Genomic DNA, 21939 nt, shown 5'->3' on the forward strand with positions numbered 1-21939 from the left:
CCGTTACGGTGACTACTCGATGGGTTCCTTCCTGGAAATGACATGAGATGGGTCATGTTGAACTGTACCTGCCACATGGCCCTTGAGAGCCAGTCTCTTAGCCCTCTCTCAGAACAGCACTAAACAACAGTCTAAAACCAGCTTGAAAGGGACTGGGTGACCAGTCTCAACCCCCAAGCCCGCAGTGTTGAATTTGCCATGTTTGAAGGCTTTTGTTATTTTTCATTCCAAGGTCTGATTAAAATAAATTTGAAGCTTCGTAAATCCATCCTCTTGACCCTAAGGCAAGCCGTAACTGCTCTCCTATATTGACTATAGTTCATGTACTTACCCGTGTTTTCTAACACTTTGCATTTTTTCAAAAGTGCTATCCTAAACAGTATGTAAATCATGTGTACAACCTTCGCCACCCTGCCAGTACTTCGTGGCTGCCGGATGTGTAATTTCAGTTCTAACAAATGCGTGTCACAGAGTCACTGGGAGAATTTTTATTGCTTTGGGGGGGATTTCTGATAGAAGCTCAGAGCCATTAGGTCCTCACATAATATACAGCTTGACCAGAACTGCCATGGACTAAGCACCTTTTTTAATCCATGCATCTTGGGAGATAGAACTTCAGAGATAAGGGTGATATATTTTGCCCAAAAATTAGCAAAAATATTTGCCAACCAAAATCAAAAATAGAATGAACAACTTGGGAGAAAATGACTTACATGTTTGTAGACAATGTTAATTTGCTTAAATATTGTATTTTGAAATAGTAATTATTTCTATCTGTAGCATATTGACAAATTAAAATTTCACCATGTTCTTGAAAATCCCAGCATTCAGGAGGAAAAAGAAAAAAGAAAAACTTAGGAACTTAATATATTCTGAATGTTATGGTTTAAAAAAAAAAAAGGAATGTTGTTCTGAGGTTTCAAATCAGAATGTATTCAAAAAAAATCAAGAATCAGTCTTGTAGGTTATTATTCTGAGCAGATAGAATACAAATAGAATAATCATACGTAGTTGGACAGAGGTGAATATATTATTTACTTTTGATTTACAATCTGTCATTTTTATTTAATTGCTGTGATTATACTTAATTGTTATGTCATGAGAAAATTGTTGAGGGATCAAGTTACTATGATGCTGAAAATATGACTCCATATATTCTTACTCAGTAGTAATAGTAAAGGTAAGAGCCATCCTTATGAAGTGAATATTTTCATAATTCCTAGTAAGCCAAAGTGGTTTAAAAGTGTGCGGTTTTTATAATAATTAAAATAATCAAGATAAATATATTGAGCTTGTAGCTTGCAATATTGATATGCTCAGGGAAGAGAACTGGTTTCTTTTCTTTCCTGTTGTGGTGAAACTAATCCTTAGTTAAACCCAACTTAGAGCTTCTGGGGATGGATACAAAGTTGCCCATCCCACCTTGGAGTCAGAAGCCCTGGGTTTAAGTCCTGACGCTCCCCCCCACCATTCTACCTGTGGTTGAAGACTTTCATCTGGACTCTGGAGACCCCAAGTCTTTTCCTGGAAATGCATTTATTCAAGTTAGTTGGGTTCATCCTTGGATTGCTCATTTCCTGTGAAATCATTTTGGATTTTGAAATGCAAATGAGACAATCTCCTTTCCAGAAGTTTGTCATGGTTCCAAGTCTGAAATTGTCCTTAGATACTATGTGCATCCAATTGTTTCCTCTCAGAATTCACTCACGCTAACTTTCCCTACTACCTTTGGTTTTGTAGGGCCAGTAGGGAGTTAACAGTAGCAGAAATGGAAGATACGAGCAAAAGTCAAGGGAAAACACCCAGGTGACACACAGGACATAGGAATACCCTCCTAGAAGCCATAAGTAATTTCCCTTCCAGATACTACCTCTACCTGGTTTTCAACTAACGTTCAATTTCTTTTTCTCTGATTTCCTTCTATCACAGAGATGTGTGAAACATCTTTGGACTCGTCCAGTGTTCTCCTGTGGAAGGAGGGGATTTAAAATTTTATACAGCATATGTAAAGTTCTAAAACTTTTAATTGCCTGTATCTTAAAAAGAATATAGGTGAATGCAAGACCATAACTAACTAAATAAATAAGTAAAGAAAGGCAGGTTATATTTTTTCCAGAGAAGCAAATGTGGGAAATGAAGGGATAGACAAAGGCATAAAGTACCAAGTGTTCCTTCTCCATCCCTGAAGCAAGGGAGAACATGAAGTGAATTTCTCATTAAAAACATCATTCTCTGGGTGCCTGGGTGGCTCAGTCAGTTAAGCATCCAACTCTTGATTTCAACTCGGGTCTTGATCTCAGGGTTGAGTTCAAGCTCTGAGTTGGGCTCTGTGCTATGCGTGGAGCCTACTTAAATAAAACAAAACAACAAAACAAAAACCCCATCATTTCTACCTGTGTTCTTAGGGTATCCTGGAATCAAGCACAAAGTTCAAAGCCTGTTGGAAATTTTTAATTTAAAAAAAATGGGTTTTGAAATTGTCAAGGCACATCAGGTCCCCAGAACACAAATATGAGGATCAAACAAAAGCCGGTGAAAGTGAGGGAAGTATCAGAACTCACGTACGTATGAGAAAATTCGCATGCGTACCTCTTATTCCAAGTAAGTTTAAGCTGACAAATTTATCTGGAAGCCATAAGCAAGAAATGGCCCCTATAAATGGAAGTGATTTGTAGTTCCATTTAAACAAAAGTCAAAAAGTCAAGAAAAGGCAGAGAGGCTGAAAGCTCCCATGAGTACGGCAGAGCCGGCACTCTTTTTCTCAGGGGACAGTGGAAGAAGGGGTATCCTGGGAATACCTAGCGGAGACGTCTTGTGGGATTCCCACAGAAGTTCCAGCACGAACACTGGCCATGATCAAACAAGTCACTTCAACAGCAACTGATGTAATCAGCTCTTAACATGCTGGGGTTTTATTGTATCACTGCAAGCACAGGTGGGCGTTACAGTCATTTTTAAATGTAGGTGTTAAATACTTATTGAAAGCACCACAAAGAGTCTCTGCCCTGGTGGCATTTGCATGCTAGGCAGAGAAGGCTGAAATCAAGCAACGTGAAGACTGTATGGCCAAGTAAACAATTGCTATGAGCGATGACAACATCAGTAAGAGGCGGCGTAGAATAGGGTTCTCAGCGTGTACTTGGGAATCCTGGGGCGTCTGGAGACCCTTTTGGAGGACCTGCAAAGGCATACATTTCCACAATAATCCTACGACCGTTACTTGCCTTTCCATGGTGATTATCATACCTGTGGATAAGAAAGTCCCACAAGAGCAGAGTTCGTGGAGCTTTCCAGAATCTCCATTTTGGTGATGGCATCATTGCCATCTGTTTTTTCAACATTTTTCATTGTTAAAGCAGTAAATAGCGTTCTATCCCACCCATATAAAGAAAAGCTCTTTGTGGTCCTCAGGGATTTGTAAGAGCGTGGAAGTGCTATGCAAGCTCCAGTTTTGAGAAAATAATCAAAGGGGCCAGGAAGATGTCCAGTGAATGGACGTCAGGAACAGGGACCTGGAAAAATGCACAGGCAAGCCATGCAGATTTCTAAGGAAAAGTCTGTGATTTGTGGCCAATAAAATACTGGTCCTTTCAGTCAGTGCATTCCACAAATTACAGTGTTTTCAGGATTTAGGATTCAGGAAAATAGAAAATTCTATTTTCTTCTGAACTGATTTTTCTATTTCTTTTCAAAATTATTGATAACAAGAAATATGAATCTATTATCTTTGGACAATTAATTTATGAAGAAATATGAATGATGATCTTCCTCTCTGTGCTACATTAATTTTTTAAATGGTAAATACTCTGAAGATAAAACTTTACAAGGAAATAGTTGGAAATTGTAATGAGCTATAAAAAATGCTCTTCTGTGATTATAACATCATGTAAAAAATCCCATGCATAATAAAATTTTTGAGCTATACATTTTAAACTAAAGTTATACACTTGAAGTTCATTTTGTGATAAATGTCATTTTGTTCATTTCCCTCTATTATATACAGCTGTAAAGTTATTGCATAGTGTGAATGCAGTAACGACCTTCTATTTATCCATATACAATAGTCAAACTTGAAAAAGCCTACTAATTAAGCCAATAGCCTTGACTGAATCTAAATCAGCTTAAAAACTAAATGAGTACTTCTCTAATCCTGGGACCACTAGAGTTTTAATTTTCACATAAAGCATTACACATGGAAAGGAGGTGACCAGACAAAATTGATATTCTGCAGACAGACTTAGAAATGAAGGCTAGAAACACACATGCCCAGGGAACAGGCACGTCACTCAGAGCTGCCTTGCATAACAACCCTCTCGAGCTTTTCCCCTCAGTTAATTTTAGGAATGGTGGATGGACCTAACCACTATTTTCAGTGAAATTCTTCGTTGAAACTCCTACTTAGGAGCTGTTAAAGTTACTAATGAAGATTAGAAGAAAATAACCAGTTTAACACCACCAAGCACCTCTTATTCCAAGTATGTTTAAGCTGACAAATCTATCCGGAAGCCATAAGGAAGAAATGGCCCCTATAAATGGAAGTGATTAGTAGTTCCATTTAAACAAAGGTCAAGGGGAGCCTGGGTGGCTCATTCATTTACACAACCGACCCTTCGTTTTGACTCAGGTCCTGATCTCCTGGCTTGTGAGATCAAGCCCCGTATTGGGCTTCCTGCTCAGTGGGGAGTCTGCTTAAAGATTCTCGCCCTCTGCCCATCCCCCCACTTGCTCACTCACTGTGTCTCAAATAAATAAATAAATAAATTAATATTTTTTAAAAATAAACAAAAAGTATTTTTACTTGTGCAGTTAGATATAACTAAAGTGCTTTGAGCTTATTAAAATCAATTTGGTAATCTGACAACATTTCTCATTGACAACTTTTCTTACTGGTTTTGTGCTCTAAAGCCCATTTGTGTATGTATATATAATTTCCACCAACTACTTCCTTTATTCTAATGCAATATTTTCTATTAGAAAAAAGATTTTCTTTTTCTGTTTTTTTGATGTTGCTCTAAAAATTTACTCTTATTTTTTTAAAGGATTTTATTTATTTATTTGACAGAGAGATCACAAGTAGGCAGAGAGGCAGGCAGGGGGCGGGGAGGGGGGGTAGGGCAGGGGAAGCAGGCTCCCCATTGAGCAGAGAGCCCGATGTGGGTTTCGATCCCAGGACCCAAGATCATGACCTGACCTGAAGGCAGAGGCTCTAACCCACTGAGCCACCCAGGTGCCCCATAAAAATTTACTCTCATTTAAAGCACAATAATACTTAACCTTCAAATCTTTTTTTTTTTTTTTCCAGAGATAGAGTGTGTGCACAGTGGTGGGTGGGGCAGAAGGGGAGGGAGAGAATCCCAAGTGGGCTTCATGCCCAGTGTGGAGCCCAGCACAATACTGTATCTTAAGACCATGAGATCATGACCTGAGCCAAAATCAAGAGTCAGATGCTTAACCGACTGAGCCACCCAGGCACCCCAACCTTCAAATCATTATTTAAATTAAAAAAAAAAAAGATTTTATTTATTTATTTGTTCAGAGTGAAAAATGAGAGAGAGCACTAGAACGGGAAGCAGCAGGCAGAGGGAGAGGGCGAGGCAGACTCCCTGCTGAGCCAGGACCCTAACTGGGGGACTCCTTCCCAGAACCCTGGGATCATGACCTGAGCCAAAGGCAGCCACTCAACAGACAGGCATCCCAACCTTCAAATCATTCTTAACCTTCCACAGAGACTGGTTAGCAAGAGCATGGAAATGAACGCAGACTCTGTCAGTTATAGATGAATGTGAATCTCGCTGGCAGTCTTTCTCACAGTCTACATAAAGATAAGTTTCTGTATCATTTTGACAGAATCGATTTAACCTAAGAGTAAATGTTTCTAAATTTCCTGCCAAATGCACATCTAAACAAAGCTGCCAGCCAGGGGTCCGGTCCTGGAAGTGTCCCCCATTTGCGTGTTTATTATTCTTTTAATAATCCTGAACTAACAGCCTCAACAAAACGTTCAAGGAGTCCCTGTTTGAGGCATTGCCTGATTCTCATAGTTTATCTTAGCGCATTCCTCTTAGTAGCACTTTTCTCTTTCATGGTAAAAATGATCCTTTGGAATTAAATCAATTAAATCGGTAACTTAACCACCCCTTGGACTCCTGGTCTGATTCTTGCGGCTTCAGCGCCCACTGTTGGTGATTTTGGTAGCTACAGCTCTGTCCTAAATCGTCACTTTCACAAAATCAAACTTGGATCTTGGAAATTACATAAGACCTAGGGAGATTCAGTTTGTGGGGTGATGTTTGAGCCAGGATTGAAATCAAGCCCTTTCTAACTACGTAAATCCCCACCTTCTCCTCCAATTCTGTAATGTAAAAAGTAAGCCCATCTTGCTCCAAAACAACAAGGCCACAACCCACACCAATTTTCCTTCTGGGAATGTCGCATGGTTGGGCGTTTCTGCTTTCCCACTCTCATTTGTGACTATTTGCTGGGTTCTGGGACAGGTGCTCAACTAAAGTGGACCAGAAGTAGCAAGTCCCAGTAAATCATCTTAATGTTAACTTGTAGAAAGAGAAGGCATGTGCCTGATGATGACAAGGGGGTCCTGGCTGTGGGGTTTTCTGAGGAGCCTCCCAAGCTCCCATGGCAGTGCTCGCCATTAGCCGAACAGTGGCGTCACCTGGGCTCTCCTTCACTCCTGCCCACTTAGTCACCAAGTCCCCTGGAGCTTTTCTTTTAAGATGTCTCTTAACTGTGCGCCTCTCTCCCCTTCCTAAAGAACCCCCTGTTAAGATTTTCTCAGTTACCAAGAGTTTCCTTTCTTCTTGTGCTGCAGGAAATCCCTGGTCCTAGTCTCTCCCTTATCTGCATAGAGCCCTGCTGCCTTCATTGCAAATGTTCAGAATTCTGCTTCCTTCCTATTACCCTCTATCTGGAGAAGCTCTTGCTGTGTCAGACCGTACAAATCTCTGTTAAGTCACTCAGGTTCCTCCGAGTCTGGTCTGTTCAGAGGGTTATAGCAGCATGGCGGGGGTAAGGTGGATTTTCTTGGCGCTCTCAGGCATCAGGGCAGGCTGTATGGAGGAGGTGGCTTTTAAATGGTTCTTTAAGGATGAGCTTTGAGGTTGACAGAGAAAGGGATCTCGGGCTGAGGAGACAGAAAGAACATTTGCTTTCTTGTCTCTTGGCTCAGACAACCGGGTTTTGTTCGGCAAAACAAATTAAAATTTGTTTTTAATTTTAGGCAGACCATTTTAATGATCTATGCCTTGAATGTCTCATTTATAAAATGAAAGCTCATGAGGTATTGAAGGAGAATGCTAAGTGATATATGGGACCGTAGTGTAATAAGGTTTTCAGGACAAACAAATCCCAATCAAGGTTTTATTATGATCAGACCATGTGGCTATGTAATTAGATAATTAGATACTAATACTAAAAACTGACATTTGTAAAGCAGTTTATAGTTTTCCAAGAGCTTTCACATCCTTTGTCTCATTAGGTGCTCAAATTGGCCAAGATTAAAATTTGCGGAGGCGGAATGACGGAGTGTGGTTAAGAGCACATACTCTGAAGCCAGACACCTGGCTTGCTCTCAGCCCACTGTGTGGTCTCAGTTGGTGTGACCCTCAGTCCCGTTGACGGTGGCACCTTCTTCCCTGGGCCTTTGTGAAGATGTGGTGAGCTAACAGATATCAGCTGCTCTGGACAGGCCCTAGAACTTAGCAAGCACTCAGTGAAGTTCAGCTAGTATCATGGGCCCTTCTCCGTACTCATCATGTCCCTTTCATAAACACGGAGGTCTACTGAGTCCTAGTCCTGGATTTTGTGGCCTACAGAATGACTTAGCAATGCCACACTGTAGGCTTCTAGCCTTTTCCACGTTATTGCAAGACGCAAAACGTTATTGCAAAACTTCATTCATAGTTGAATGAAGGTTCACTGTTTTCTGGGACCGATATTTAGTTAAAGCAGGCATAGATTAGCAATTCCAGAAGTAGTCTTTTTAAACCTGTGCAAACAGAGTAAGAGTGTATCATCATGAATACTCTCAAATTTCTAGCTCAGTTAAGAAGAAACAATATATTACTGCGTAGATACACGCTAATACGATCTATAAATGAGTCTGAATTTTTATGTAGAAAATCAGCCTTTCAAACTTTCTACGTGTTGAGGCGGACCTCTGTCCCACTGATGGTGGACAGCAAGCTTCCCCAGCCAACAACCAGAGTCTCTAAGGAGAGGTTCATTGGAGAAGTACCCCAGCCTGGGGCATGAAGATTTCTCCTGCAAACAAATTCGCTTCTCTTTAGGGGAGAATTTTTCAACCTTAAAATATCGGTCTGTGTCTAGGACTTAATGCTGTTTGGATGGCAAACAGCAGCGACTCCTGGACTTGGGGATAAAAGATGAGGATTCGAGCCTCATTTTCATTTTTTCCAAGCGTTTGACACTGGTTGACCGACCACTCAGCCGCTCCACACTTCTCTTTGGATTTCTGAGAAATCATGAAAATGACTCAAGGAGAATTTTTTTTTACAAGTCGCTCTGTGGTTTCTAGTCAGTTGATGACGCTGGAGACACTGAGATATTATTGAGATACTGACATTACACAAAAAAGACATGGCTGCAGGTATCTTTCTAGGGTCCCTGGCTTGTTTTATGCCCCTCAACTCTGTTGTTCCCTTAGACGTTCTCCCCTCTGTCCAGCTGGAACTATTGTGTCTTGATCAGATCAAGGACGCATACTGTCTTGAATTTTATCTGTTTATCAGACATTTGTTTCGTCTCTTCTTCCTGGTGCCCTGGGACTGAGTCCTATGGAGCAGACTCCTGGGCTCAGCTTTGAGGACTGTCCCATGATGGGGAGGGGCCAGAATGAGCAAAGAGATCATGGTGAGCGCCCTGGAGGCGTACAGAGGGTAACCTGCTTTCGGTGACCTGGTAGAACATGGTGATTCACTGTCGCTCATAGTTCAGGTTTCTTCTGGAACAATTAATTACATGAAAGACAACATTCAGTTTCCCTGCGTGGAATTTGAAAGCCCAGGCTCTTCTCTCCACAACTTTTCCACCATCCTCCTCCCCCAGGAGATACGCTTTGTTTCCTCACGACTGTGGTCTCACCTTACCTCTGGCCCAAGCCTCTAGCCAAGACTTGATGGAAAGTCAAAAGTTCCAGAGGGGGGGGGAAACCATAATTTAAAGCCCAAGACTGTAAGGGCTTTCGAAACCTCTGGAAAATTTGCATTTTCTACCTCAATGCACAGTAATGTTAATAAAGGTCATCAAGAGTTAGTTACATGTAAATTCGACTTCCATTATAAAGTAATTAAGGATTATCCTATAATTTTAACCTTTTTCATATTCTCACATAGCTTTGCTCTCTAAAATTGGAATGAATAAATCCTATTCATCTGAAACTTGGTGAGCAACGGAAATCATTCAAAAAGGCACACGGTGTTTCGGCTGTTGTCCTGACAGTTTCGCCCTTGCCAGGTGACACGTCAGTGCTATAATATAATGATACATTGCTCATTGTTGCAATTACCTGTGTCAGACTGCATCTAGGTCTCATGCTTGAGATGTGTGAACGAAGTAATGAGATAGAGAATCTCGGTTTGTTTTCGTTGAGTATGGATCAAAGACACGACTGAGTCTGTAAAAGATGAGCCGACCTGATTATTTCATGGTGTATGTTTCAGGAGCACATAAATCACCTTTTTAATTGAAATGCCCTTGCAAAGGGACTTTAAATTGCCACCTTAATATCCTGCATGGAAAGCATTTGCAGTTTCTGGTGATAATTGTATGAATCTATTTGGAATTTACAAAATTGTTGGACTTGCTAACTACAGAGGCTAGAAAGTTCACCAGAGCAAAGACATAGAGTCTTCTTAAAAGACCAATAACCAGGACCCACGGTTCTCTTGCTTTATAGATTATGTCCCACTACTGGGGCGCCTGGATGGCTCAGTCGGTTAAGCATCTGCCTTTAGCTCAGGTCGTGATCCTGGGGCCCTGGGATGGAGTCCTACGCCAGGCTACCTGGTCATCGGGGAGCCTGCTTCTCCCTCTCTGCCCCTCCTCACTGCTTCTGCGTGTGCATGCTCTCGCTCTTTCTTTTGCTCTCTCTCAGATAAATAAATATTTATTAATAAATATTTATTATTAATATTTGTATTAATTATATAATTCATAATCCATAATATGTAATTATATACATATATAATATGTCAATTATGAACTGACAGTATATTGTCAAATATGAATTGACAGTATATAATGTGTCAATTATGAATTATTAATATTTATTTATTTATCAAAAATAAACATATTTTTGAAAATATTATGTCCAACTATTTAGAAGAAGCTAAAGATTTTGCTTTATTTGATTTCATTTTACTGGCATTTCCAAAGGTCTGCGCACTGTTGTATCTGTTTGAACTTTCACCGCCCTGGAGATGTGCTATCACAGGGGAGGGGACATGGCCAGGGAAAGCCATTACCTCGGAGGAGAAAGAAGCAACCAAAGGAAGTCTCAGTGGGAAGCTGCCCATTGTCAGGTGGAGTGCTGACCAGGGACTTTAAAGGACCTTTGCTCTTTCAGGAGAGCTCACTCTCCTCCACGGAGCTGTGATCTTCAGGAGGGTAGCGACCAAGGGGAAGGTCCTCCGCCACCATTTGCTACTGGTTCCCCAGTACCTCCTCCTCCTTCTTCGTCCTCCTTGCAGCGGTGCCCTCTGGCCCTGCCCACATCACCCCAGCTCCTCTTCCTCCCGCAGGCTCTCCTCTCTCTCAACCTGGCCCTTCCCTGGGTCTCTTGACTCTGTCTCTGCACCGAAGTTTCCCCAGCAGCAGTGGGGACAATATGTTCCTGGCAACCACAATGGAACTTTGACTGCACTCCCCATAAAGACATCGTATTTCTGGTGATTAGGCCTATAATACTATCAGTATGGATTCAACGATTTTTTGCAGGCTATTGCAAACTTCACCATCTGGTATATGTTTGCTTGGGACTCTAGTTTCTAAATTACAAGAAAAAGGATTGCAATTGTACTTTTGTTATGCCCTTCATGATGAAAGTGGGACTGGATGGGAACATTTTTCTATCCTTGCTTGACTTTTTTCCAGATTTCAAAACACCCAGTCTTACCTGTATTGGTTAATTGGCTTATTATTCAGTATCTAATGGTGAGAATGTATGTTTGCATTGTTCAGAAGCCTCACTGGGGAATTAGAGGGAAGGTGGGGAAGTTCTTAAACGGCCATCGCTACAGGAACTGATGCTTTTTAAGGAAGACGCCTTATTTTAATACAAAAAAGAAAAGGGCTATTGCGTGTAGAGTCTGTGGTCTCATTGGAAAGAAAGGCTCGTTATAGTCTTGAGAAGAAAGAAGTAAGGAACTTGAAACTTGCCCACATAGATTAGAAATGATACTATGGTCTAAAACAGCCAACGAGGGAGATTAAGGATGGGTTAATGATTATACAATAGTCTATGTGTATATAATTATGCTCGTTCAAAAAAGAAACAGCCTCACTTTGGTTAAGAGAGCATGAGAAAGCTCGGGTTGCCAAGTCCTTCCCGCCCAGCCCCCTCTACTCGCCCCAGACCCCTCTCCAGCCACACAGTGTGACACAGCACCCTTCCTACTTCCTGCTTCTCTGAACTCCCATAGTGAGTAGGAAATGAGATTAAAGAAATTTGCTTAAAAAGACAGTGGGCAGACTTTTGTGAGGAGCCCATCTAAACAGAATGGAAGAAGATACAGCACATCCTCTTACACAAAATAGAGTTAAATCGTCCGGCCAGGCCCTGGGTCTCATTTCTCCAATGCTCGGAATATCACTCACATTAACAGCACCGGCTTTAACACTGTATCTTCGCATTGTTCTCCTACTGTGCACTGCTGTGATGGCAAAGATAACCAGCCGCCAGATATCATGTGAAATCAGGGTGAATTCTCCATTGTTTGAAGACCTATTAATATTTTAAACACTGTCTACCCTTCAGGCACTGAGGCATTACATCACTATACAATACAATCTGCCACCGGTGGGAAGGTTTCGAGTGTTTTAGCATCCTGATAATTAAGTGGGAGATATAATTATATTAACGCAATTAACGTGAACCAAAAGATAGACTTTGGAATTATTTCAAATGTTTCTGATATTGTGTAATCCAGAAATAACTACTGGGATTTACCAATTTGTCTCAAAAGAAATGTCTCTATGTAGGTCAGGATGAGATCATTTGAAAAAAAAAATCTACTCTTTTTGAGAACTTTTAAACCGCCAAAAAAAAAAAAAAATCTCATTTAAGAGCCGGAGTCAAATTATATGGTCATTTTAGTTCTCAGAATTCAAAGCATAGATGGCTGGAATCGTGTGCGTGTGATAATTCTAGGCTCCTCTCAATAAATAATACATGTCATTTCTGCTTCACTGAGGCTGTCACTTACTGCTCTAAATGACTTTCAATGCAGGGCCCAGCCTGCTCTCCCAGAGTGCACTTCAGCTCAATTCCAAACCTGAAGGGTCCTTCCAGTATCCGGCCAGCTACCATAGCAACCAGACCCTGGCCCTGAGTGAGACAGCCCCTTCGCAGCTCCCCGCCCGCAGCACGCAAGCCCGAGGTGCGGGCCAGACCTTCAGCCAGGTACGTGTGGGGATGGGGGTGTCCGTGGGCTCCTAGGGAGCCGGTGGGGAAGCAGGGGCCGTGGTTCCCTCCTCCCTCTCTTGGGCATGCCCTGGAACTTGGAACTTAGGAGAGATGCCTTCGGGGCTGTGAGTGAAGGAAATGAATAATAAAATAAGCTGATCTAGTAACACTGAATTGTAGATCTTTTCTCGAGGAGTTTCTGTGAATCGCTCGCGCTGTACCACCTTGTACCTACCGATCTCCGTGAATGTGTGTCTGGTTACTATTTCTGTGTCTCTGTGTGGCATAACTACAACAGGCATTCGGAGTTCGTGAGGAGTTCGCCCGGGAACAAAGTTTTTTCTCCTGGAAAAATAAAATAAAAAGCATGACATAATTTGGGGGGGCCTCATCGCATCAAGGACCGTGGTATTAATGGCGAATCAAGTATGCAGAACTCTTCTGAAGATAACTGATAGGGGTTTAGAAGTCGTTACCCTTTGCCGAGTGGGATTTTGAGATGTGTCTGGCATTGTGCCCTTACTCTTGTGGTTTCAGAACACAGATTTATCAGGTGCCGTTGAGATCAGATCTTGGTGAAAAGAAGTAGCTACGGACCCGAATTTTTTTTTTTTTTTCAAGAAAGATGTAAATGTTGTTTGCATGCTAATTTGGGCATGCAGGCTGTATTGGATCGACCCACCAGAATTAATATATTGATCAGAGGGCTATGTTGTTTTTTCAGCTATTTTAAACTCACTTTAATCTCTGCATTTTTGCTCCTGAGATGAAGAACCCACAACCCTGAAAGTATCCCTTCCAGCTAATGAGCTGCATTTCAAACTTTCTGCATTAATGCTTAATCCCTCTCCCAGGAACCCTTCCCCAGCCTCTCTCCCTGTCCTGGGCTGCTAGAATAACCAGACCAGTTTATTGTGACTAACGCATCCAAGAATCTTTCCAATAAAATAAAAGCTACTTGAGGGCAGGGCTGTTTTGTTCTTTTATCAGCAGCCCCTGGCCCTCTCCACGGCCCCCAAGAAATGTCTGCGGACAGTTAGGCGGCGCGATGCGCTAGGAATGGAATAGCTCACTCAGTCACTGAGAGATGCTTAGTTTAGGTGACGTGGACACAAGTGAAGCACAAACTGGAAGGTCTCAGTGCATTTCAGTTATTAAATGATTGCCTCAGCAAGGGACTAAAAACCTGAGCACCTTCTTCAAGCAACACTCTTGTCCATCCATGGCGTTCTAACTTTTACCTTCTTGTGGTGCCAAACTATAGGGTATGTGACTTAAAGGGAGTGGTAAATAATACATTTCACGGAGCAGAATGGCCTGATCCCTTGTTGTGGTCCAGTGTGGACCCTGGTTCAGACAATGCATCTGTTTGGATGGAGAAGGGAGGTGTGTGGGGCTGGAGAGCGATGGTCCCTAAAGTCACTGAGGGCAGGTCACATACACAGAGGCGACCCCTGGATCTCTACTGTTTCCCAGATCCAGGATCACTGTTCTTTAAAAGCACTGGACCGTTCTACCTCCCTGAAAGAAATGTGAAAGGATATGTGAGGGAATACCCAAAACTGGTTTTTAATTTATTAGAAAAAAATTGTTATGTATAAATATACATGCATTTATCATCAACACAAAATAGTCTTTATTGCTTCATGACAGAACACTATATGTTTGAAATATTGGGTATTATTAGCATAGCAAATACCATTAGAATTTTTTCAATCTGATTTTATTTTATTAAAAGATGAAATGGAGGATGTATGATTCCATTCTGTAGGTTTATACTCTTTTTTTCTCAAGAGCTTCCATTCTTGAAAGGAAATATTTTTCTTCCCATCTGTATGGACTCCTTGCCCATGATGCCGTGGCTGTGGTAGAACATACTTGATTTTGAATTCTTCGGAAGCACACAAGTGGGTCATAGCCCTTCGTTTCTCCTTATATCGGGCTAACTTCTAGGTCCAACAGACCACACTCAGAAATAAATATTTTATATTCAAATTAACCTCTGAAAGCTATGATTTGGGCTTTCACCAGTGTTCTAGAACTTCTAAGACATATACGTAGTAAAACAATAAAGTTCTAGTTTGTTTTTTAAATCTTGAACTCACTTATTACTCATGTTTGGCTTTTTTTCCCCCCCATAAATATCTAAGACTCCGGTAATTTGAGTGGAAAACATTGAATCAAGTATTTTAAAAATCTGTATTCCCATAGCTGAGCAGTATGGAAAATAGAAATGTCAATATAAAATGAAAAATCAGTGAACTTACCAACTCCTCTGTGAGCATCTTGTAAGCTCAGGTCATACATAGCTCTGTATGGCTGACTGTTAAATCAAAGCTTTCTTACACAATGAATAGCTACCATTTATTGAGCATGAAGACGTAATCTGTCTTACATGTGTCCTCTTATTCTCCACAACAGGGCTGTGTTAGCTTCTACACCTTAAAGATGGGGGGACTCAGGCTCCTCACATGTAGAGACGTTGTCACGTGCCATTTTACGGCAGCAGTAGTGAAAATGGGCACGAAATCTTGACTGAGTTGAAGTCTAGTGATTCTGGCCGTGTTTCATAGGTTTCCTTTTACTACTGACCATTTTAATTGAATTCGTCAGCGGCTCAAACCTATTAACAGGTCCATAAATGTGGACAAGCAATATGGTGGTTTATCTCCTTCCGTGCGGTAGGAGCTCTTCTTGGAGCTAATTCTGTCATCCTCTAATGAACACGGGAGTAAAACAGTAGAGGCTCAGAATGACAGGATGGGGCCTCTCATTAAAAGTCTGTTTTAAAGTTTAATCAGAAAGTATAACAAAGTTGTAAAGATATCAAAGCTCTGTATTCGAAGTCATCAGAGTTAATAGTTTGGAGACATCTATAAATGTTCGCGTTCAAGGTGATAACATAAGTTTGAGGCGAAAGTGACTGGCGTGCTCGTTTACCGTGGCAGGTGACGGGATGGAGAAGTCTGAACCTTTAAAGCAGGGGGTTGTTCCAATCCACTCGATGAACAGGATTGAGGCTGTTGGCGAATATCTAAATACTATTTATTTTACGAAGTGGTAGATGTTGGTACCATGATTTACCGTTAGCTTTCAGTGCTGCTGGATGAAAGGCATGTTTTATTGAATACCCCATAGGCACTGTGACTTCCCAATAATGTCAGAGAAGGGCTGAGCAACTAAACCAGTGTGTTTCTTCTGCATCTACCATTGTACCTTGAAAGTAGGGAGGCCACTTCCCATCCTGGTAACACCTCCTTTGTTCAGGTCATCTAGGGAACCCCTCTATTCCAGTGGTTTTGCTGAGCCCTGTGACACGTTCTTTTCAATATCTGGAGTGGTGTGAAAGGTCATTTCTTCAAGGCTGGATTAATTTTTAGAATATCTTATAGTTAGAAAGCTCCAAAAGGGCTAGGGAAGTTCAAATTATTGCCAACCGATGCCAGACCAAGTTAATAAGGTCAATAATCAATCAACACAAAAATATTTCTTTTTTTTTTTTTAGTCTAAAAAATATGTGTAATTCTAAAGTAAAGCAAATGGTTTTCTGTCTGGCTCATAAATCATGTCAGAATGCAATTTCAAAGGAGTATCACGCATGTTGAAAGATTCTAATTTCAATTAAAAAATACTCTAGTTTATTCAACATAATAAATATTTGTGGAATAATTATCACCAGGGTCTACAGGAGGCCAATTGCCCTATCATATCAGTCCGCAGGTAAAACTATGAGGCATAGAAGGTGCAATAAAATACGAATTCTTTGCTGTAACCCAAACTAAAATCCTTGAAAGTCCTTCTCCTCAGACTCTACGTTGAGTACATGGGGCCGGAAGACACAGAAGGTAAGACTCTTCCCATCAGACCCCAAAGCCTTTTGGGGAAGTAACATGAGACGATTTATGGTTATTCACTCCCCCACCCTGCAAGCTCCGTGCTCCAGCCTCAAACAGGCTGTGCCGAGCACCCCTCCTTCTCTCCGTCCTTTCCCCCTTCTCCCTCCAAGTTAACCTTGGCCTTTGTGTGACTCTTGCGAGGTCCCACAGTTAAAGTCCCGCTGCTTTTCCAGGTACTTCTGTGCATCTGTGGGTTATTCTTTAATGTATCCAAGATGCTCCGTGTGCTTGTTGCGCGCCGTGAGCTGCGTGGGTTCAGGATGAAGACGTCAAGAAAAGGGACGCAGTCCCCACCCTCGAGGAGCCCTAATCGACCCCAGGAATAAGTAAATTACATAGCTTGTCAGAAAGCGATGATGTCTTTGAGGAGATGAGGCAGAACAGGGTAAGGAGGATCCAAAGTGAGGGACGGGGTGTGGCCTGGGGGCCTTGTCCGGAAGGTAACAGCTGGGAAAGACCTGAAGGCAGAGAGGGAACTGGCCGGGTGTGTGGCTGTCCTGGGGACAGTGAATGCAGCGCCTCCCGGATGAGGTGGCCCGGCATATTGACAGAACATTTTTTTTTTAAGATTTTATTTATTTACTTGACAGACAGAGATCACAAGTTGGCAGAGAGGCAGGCAGAGAGAGAGAGAGGGAAGCAGGCTCGCCGCTGAGCAGAGAGCCGGATGTGGGGCTCGATCCCAGGACCCTGAGATCATGACCTGCTGAAGGCAGAGGCTTTACCCCACTGAGTCACCCAGGCGCCTCTGACAGAACATTTTGCAAGGAGGCCAAGGTGGCTAAAGTTGGGTGCAGGAGCTTTCGAAGGGATGGGACACCCCTTGGGTTATTGTGAGAGTCTTGTCTTTTCCTGGAAGAGGCACAGCATGGCCTGACTTGTGGGTTGAAAGCATCATTCTGTTCTAGCAGAGCTGACATCCTAAACTTAGTTGCATTGGGGTTTCTTCCCCTCACACAGCCTCGCTGCAGGAGCAGAAGCCAGACCCAGCTGATCTCCGCGTGGCAAATAACTGGCCCGGGGTTCCCCAAGTGCTCCTCAGGCTCCTCCCCCCCCCCCCGCCCCAGGCCCTGACTGCTTCTGCTCACATACCATTTCCTACGGGTTGTATGAAATGCTGAATACAAGACTTTAGGCATAGAGGAGTCCCTCAAGAAACGCTGGTCTCTCCCCCCCGTGTACACATACGGTAGTCTCACCAGGCACTTCTTCCCGCAAAGAAATAAAATATGCGAGAGATACGAAAGGGTGCGCCTGTATACAAGGCGCTGGCAGGAGCCTACAGATTTTAAAACCACGCTCAGGTCCTTCAGCAGAATGGAAGTAAGTGTGTACACATTTGTAATCCTAGAAAAATGCCTGCTTTTACCGGAAAATGAAGAAGTTTTGCAAAATAAAACTGGACAACAAGCGGAGAGCCTAGAAAAGCGGTAAACTTTTTCAGAAGGAACTTTGCCATTTCTTTTTGATCTGGCCTACTTTTTGAATGTGGCATTGACTTTTATGTCTTAAAAGTGCTCATTTCGGCTATATCATCATTATAAATATATCATCTGCTCACTGGTGCTCATGGCGGGGCGTTCGTTGAATTCGGATCATCACTGAAGTGGTGCAGTGTCGTGTCAGGTCATTGTGAAGGTCAAGGGGATGGAGAGTTCTGTGGATGGGGGCTTGGTGGACAGAGATCCACATGGTGCAAAGGAGGAACAAATCCCCAGTCAACACCGATGTATTGGCCATTGAGTGGAAAGGGTCATACAGACATGTGGGGTGACAGCCCTCTGGTTTGCTTAATTATGAGCGAAGTTGTTGTTCGGTAATATTTAGGAGGAGTGAAGTCACCAGTGAACTTGGAAAACACAAAATCACAGGAATGCATTTAGTATAGAATAGATACTGTACGAAGCATTCAGAGGAGAAATCATGCCATTTTGTAAAGTTTTCTTCGCATGTTTGTGGGAAATGGGCGGTTCCTTTGTTTTTAAGATAGTTTTCAGATGACCACTATTAGAAATCCTTTCTGGGGCACCATCATGATCTCAGGGTCCTGGGATCAAGTCTCGCATCGGGCTCTCTGCTCAGCGGGGAGCCTGCTTCCTTTCCTCTCTCTCTGCCTGCCTCTGCCTACTTGTGATCTCTGTCAAATAAATAAATAAATAATCTTTAAAAAAGAAAAGAAAAGAAAAGAAATCCTTTCTCATTACTCTGCTTTAAAATCTTCCCCCTCCATTTTCTGCTTTCAGTATAAATATCTATTATCTGGCTTCAGTAATTGAAACATCTCTCATGGCAGGGAGGGTATGTGTTTGTTGTACTAGAGCAGTTCCTCCTCTAAGCAAATATTTGGCGTCTTAAAGCAAATACTGAATGAACTTCTTGCTAAAATAAAAATTTTTTGTAGTATATTTTTGCCAAGGCTTATTTGTTTTTTTAGAAAAAGTTGCCACCTAGAAATCGCTCCTTAGATATTCTTTAAGATAAATTTATATAAGACATGTCCCTGTTTTTGTCTGTTGGTTTTTTCCATTGATAGAGGCTTTTTTAGAAGGATTTATTTATTTGCAGGGGGAGCTTGTGAGGAGGGGGCAGGAGTAGCAGGGGAAAAGGAAGAGAGAGAATCTTAAGGAAACTCCCCACTGAGCAGGGAGGACCCCCACCCCACCACAGGGCTCAATCCCAGGACCCTGAGATCATGACCTGAGCCGAAATCAAGAGTCAGACACTTAACTGACCAAGCCACCCAGGCGCCCCTCCATTGGTAGAGCCTTTTAATGGCTATATGACATCGTCTTCTGAATATTTATTGATGACGACCCTAATCATACCTTTATTAAAGGGAGGGCAGAGGGTAGGAAAAACCATGCCCCAGGATGTAAAAATCCGAACCACCCGGTTTGTACTAGTGACGGGGAAACCCTGAGAAAATGGATGCACTGTTACCTCCTTCTCACTGCAGCGAAGGGCCCATAGGTTTGCAAGTGCCTCTGCTCCCTCCCACTGCCTCTCTAATTGTGGGACCCCCGTCGGAAAAGAAAGCAGTGAACGTGGTCTCCATTTTTATCTCAAAGATTATAGCTCTTACAGCCCTTCTAATTGAGTTGTTCTCTTCTGGGGAAGGAATTCCTTCCAGACTCCTTGGTTTTTCAATTAAGTTTACTTTGCTCTGGGCACTACCTTTCAGTGTTAGTACAAGGTCACTGCCAGGAAAACCCTGCCCTTCTGTCTTCATCCAGCACTGATGACTCCGGGGATAGCCTGAACTGTGAACGGAAGCTGTCTCTTTGTGTTTCATGTTAGTTTTTCCCAAATCAGTGCTCCTCAGGGAAATTGCTGGACAAGGCTCTTGATTTTATTTGGCTATTCCCAAAATCAAACCTTTCTCACGGCGTGAGGATTTTCTACCTTGGGACTTATTTTAAAGAGTGACATTCCTTTTAAAGTTAATTTCAAAAGAGAAGATACCAAAACTGGTGGGGTGGGGGGAGGCAACGATTGTAGTGTTCAAGCAAGTACATTTCATCCCAGAGGGTAAGTTCAAGGGCACAAAACTTACCTGGGAATGTAGATCCATTTTAATTGTGTTGTGTTATAGGAGCATTTCAGACAATACCTAAATGAGACTGTTTGGCATTTGGAGGCGTGATTTTTCATTTCCAAGTTGTCAGAGTAAAGGGCTCTGTCCCCGTGAGTGTGCAGACTCACTCTGGGAAAGTTCTACATGCTCTCAGATGTTTTAACCAACTGCGGCATGTAGCCAGTATTTCTAAATCATGTTACCAGTTTGTCCTGGTTTAGAAATGTATTTCTTCAAAGATGTCATCTTAAAACCATGTCCGGTTTTTCAGTAGTTAAGAACTATCCAGGCTTCTTAACTCATCCAACAAATATTCTCCAGTCATCGCTTTGTTTTCTTAGTTGCATTCCCTTCACAGCTGCCCAGCCCCTTGCTCCCTCAGTCAATGTCATCTCCCCACGTCGCTGCTGCTCTTCCACGCCTGGCCGGACTCGCCCTGTCGCCTCTGCCTTCCTTGGAAATGCGCTTTCCGGCTTTGCCTCTCGTGGCATTGTTTTTGCCCAGGACCGCCTTAGCCTCCACAACCAGGAATCTCTGTGCCAGGAATTCCTAGGCTCACCAGTCCCATGGTAATCCTAGGAAAATGAAAACGATGAGACAGCTGGTGGGGAACACACAGCTGACCCCACGCCATCAGGCTCCCTCGGGGAAGCCATGGAACAGGGTGTCCCGTTGCCCATTCCTGACAGCGTGGGCCTGGCTGCCGGGCATTCTGGGCAAATATTCCTCCTGACCCAGAGTTAGGGGCCTCGCTGACAATTCCGGGAAACTTGGCAGGTCTAAATGCATCTTCACGAGGGCTGCCCATAAATCAGGGACCTGCTTTATGAAATGTGGTGCTTACCACGGTGACACGGCTTCCTCATGATCCGAAGGCAAGGTTCCCCAGACGCCTGAGCTGTCAAGTCTTCTGTTAACTGGCTGCAGCACAGCAGGCCTTTGTTGGGTTGTGTTTTCGTTTGTTTGTTTGGTCTGTGTGGGTTTTGGTGGTTTGTTTGTTTTTTGTGGTTTTTGTGTTTGTCTGTTTTTGTCACTGACAGGTCTCCAAAGAACGAACATTAAGTTTCTGAGTTTGGGGAATTTTTCTCCCCATGTCACTCCGTGCCCATCCCTGGACAGAAGATAAAATGTGAAGGGGTGAGGAAGCAACTGTGCTCGGTGTTGAAGCCAATGCCATGTTCTGGTCCAAGACCGCCATATTTTCAGGGGCTCAGACGTCCAGAAAAGAACAATGTCATAATTGTAGGCCTGGAATTATTCTGCACAAATTATGACAAATCACAACAGTCGTATGTTCTAGATCTGCCCCAACTGAAACTTATATGTAAAATCTTAGGCAAATGAAATATCTAATTTATAAGAGCGTTGCTAAGTTATATGTATTGTTCATGTCTCCTTTTTAAAAAAAGATTTTTATTTGACAGAGACAGACAGTGAGGGGGAGCACAAGCAGGGGAAATGGGAGAGGGAAAAACAGGCTTCCCGCTGAGCAGGGAGCCCAATGTGGGGCTGGATCCCAGGACCCTGGAATTGTAACCTGAGCAGAAGGCAGGCACTTAAAGACTGAGCCACCCAGGTGCTCCATTCATGTCTCATTTTCTTTAAATCCCTACTTTTTTTTTTTTTTTTACTTGAGATATAATACATAAAGTATCCATTGGAACTGGAATGTTTCTTTTTTCTCTTATGAATTTCCACAATGAGAAGTAAGGAAGGAAAGACATTTAGTGCACACCAAAGTCAGCCTATTGGAAACTATTTAATCAAAGTGTTTACTTGACAATGTTCTACTTCCTTGTTAATTTCACATA

At 42.5% G+C, this 21939-nt stretch overlaps 1 protein-coding gene across 5 annotated transcripts in view; it reads left to right on the forward strand.

Annotated features, from left to right (window-relative positions):
* The window catches only part of CTNND2 (catenin delta 2), a 921273-nt gene that overhangs the window by 513302 nt on the left and 386032 nt on the right, over nucleotides 1-21939 (forward strand). For all 5 annotated transcript variants that reach the window (XM_046000689.1, XM_046000692.1, XM_046000691.1 and 2 more), the window contains one exon: nucleotides 12483-12655. In XM_046000689.1, coding sequence (XP_045856645.1) covers nucleotides 12483-12655 — 173 coding nt within the window. The remainder of the gene's footprint in view (nucleotides 1-12482; nucleotides 12656-21939) is intronic.

This window comes from Meles meles, chromosome 3 (genome assembly GCF_922984935.1).
Source record: "Meles meles chromosome 3, mMelMel3.1 paternal haplotype, whole genome shotgun sequence".
Taxonomy (NCBI): Eukaryota; Metazoa; Chordata; class Mammalia; order Carnivora; family Mustelidae; genus Meles; species Meles meles.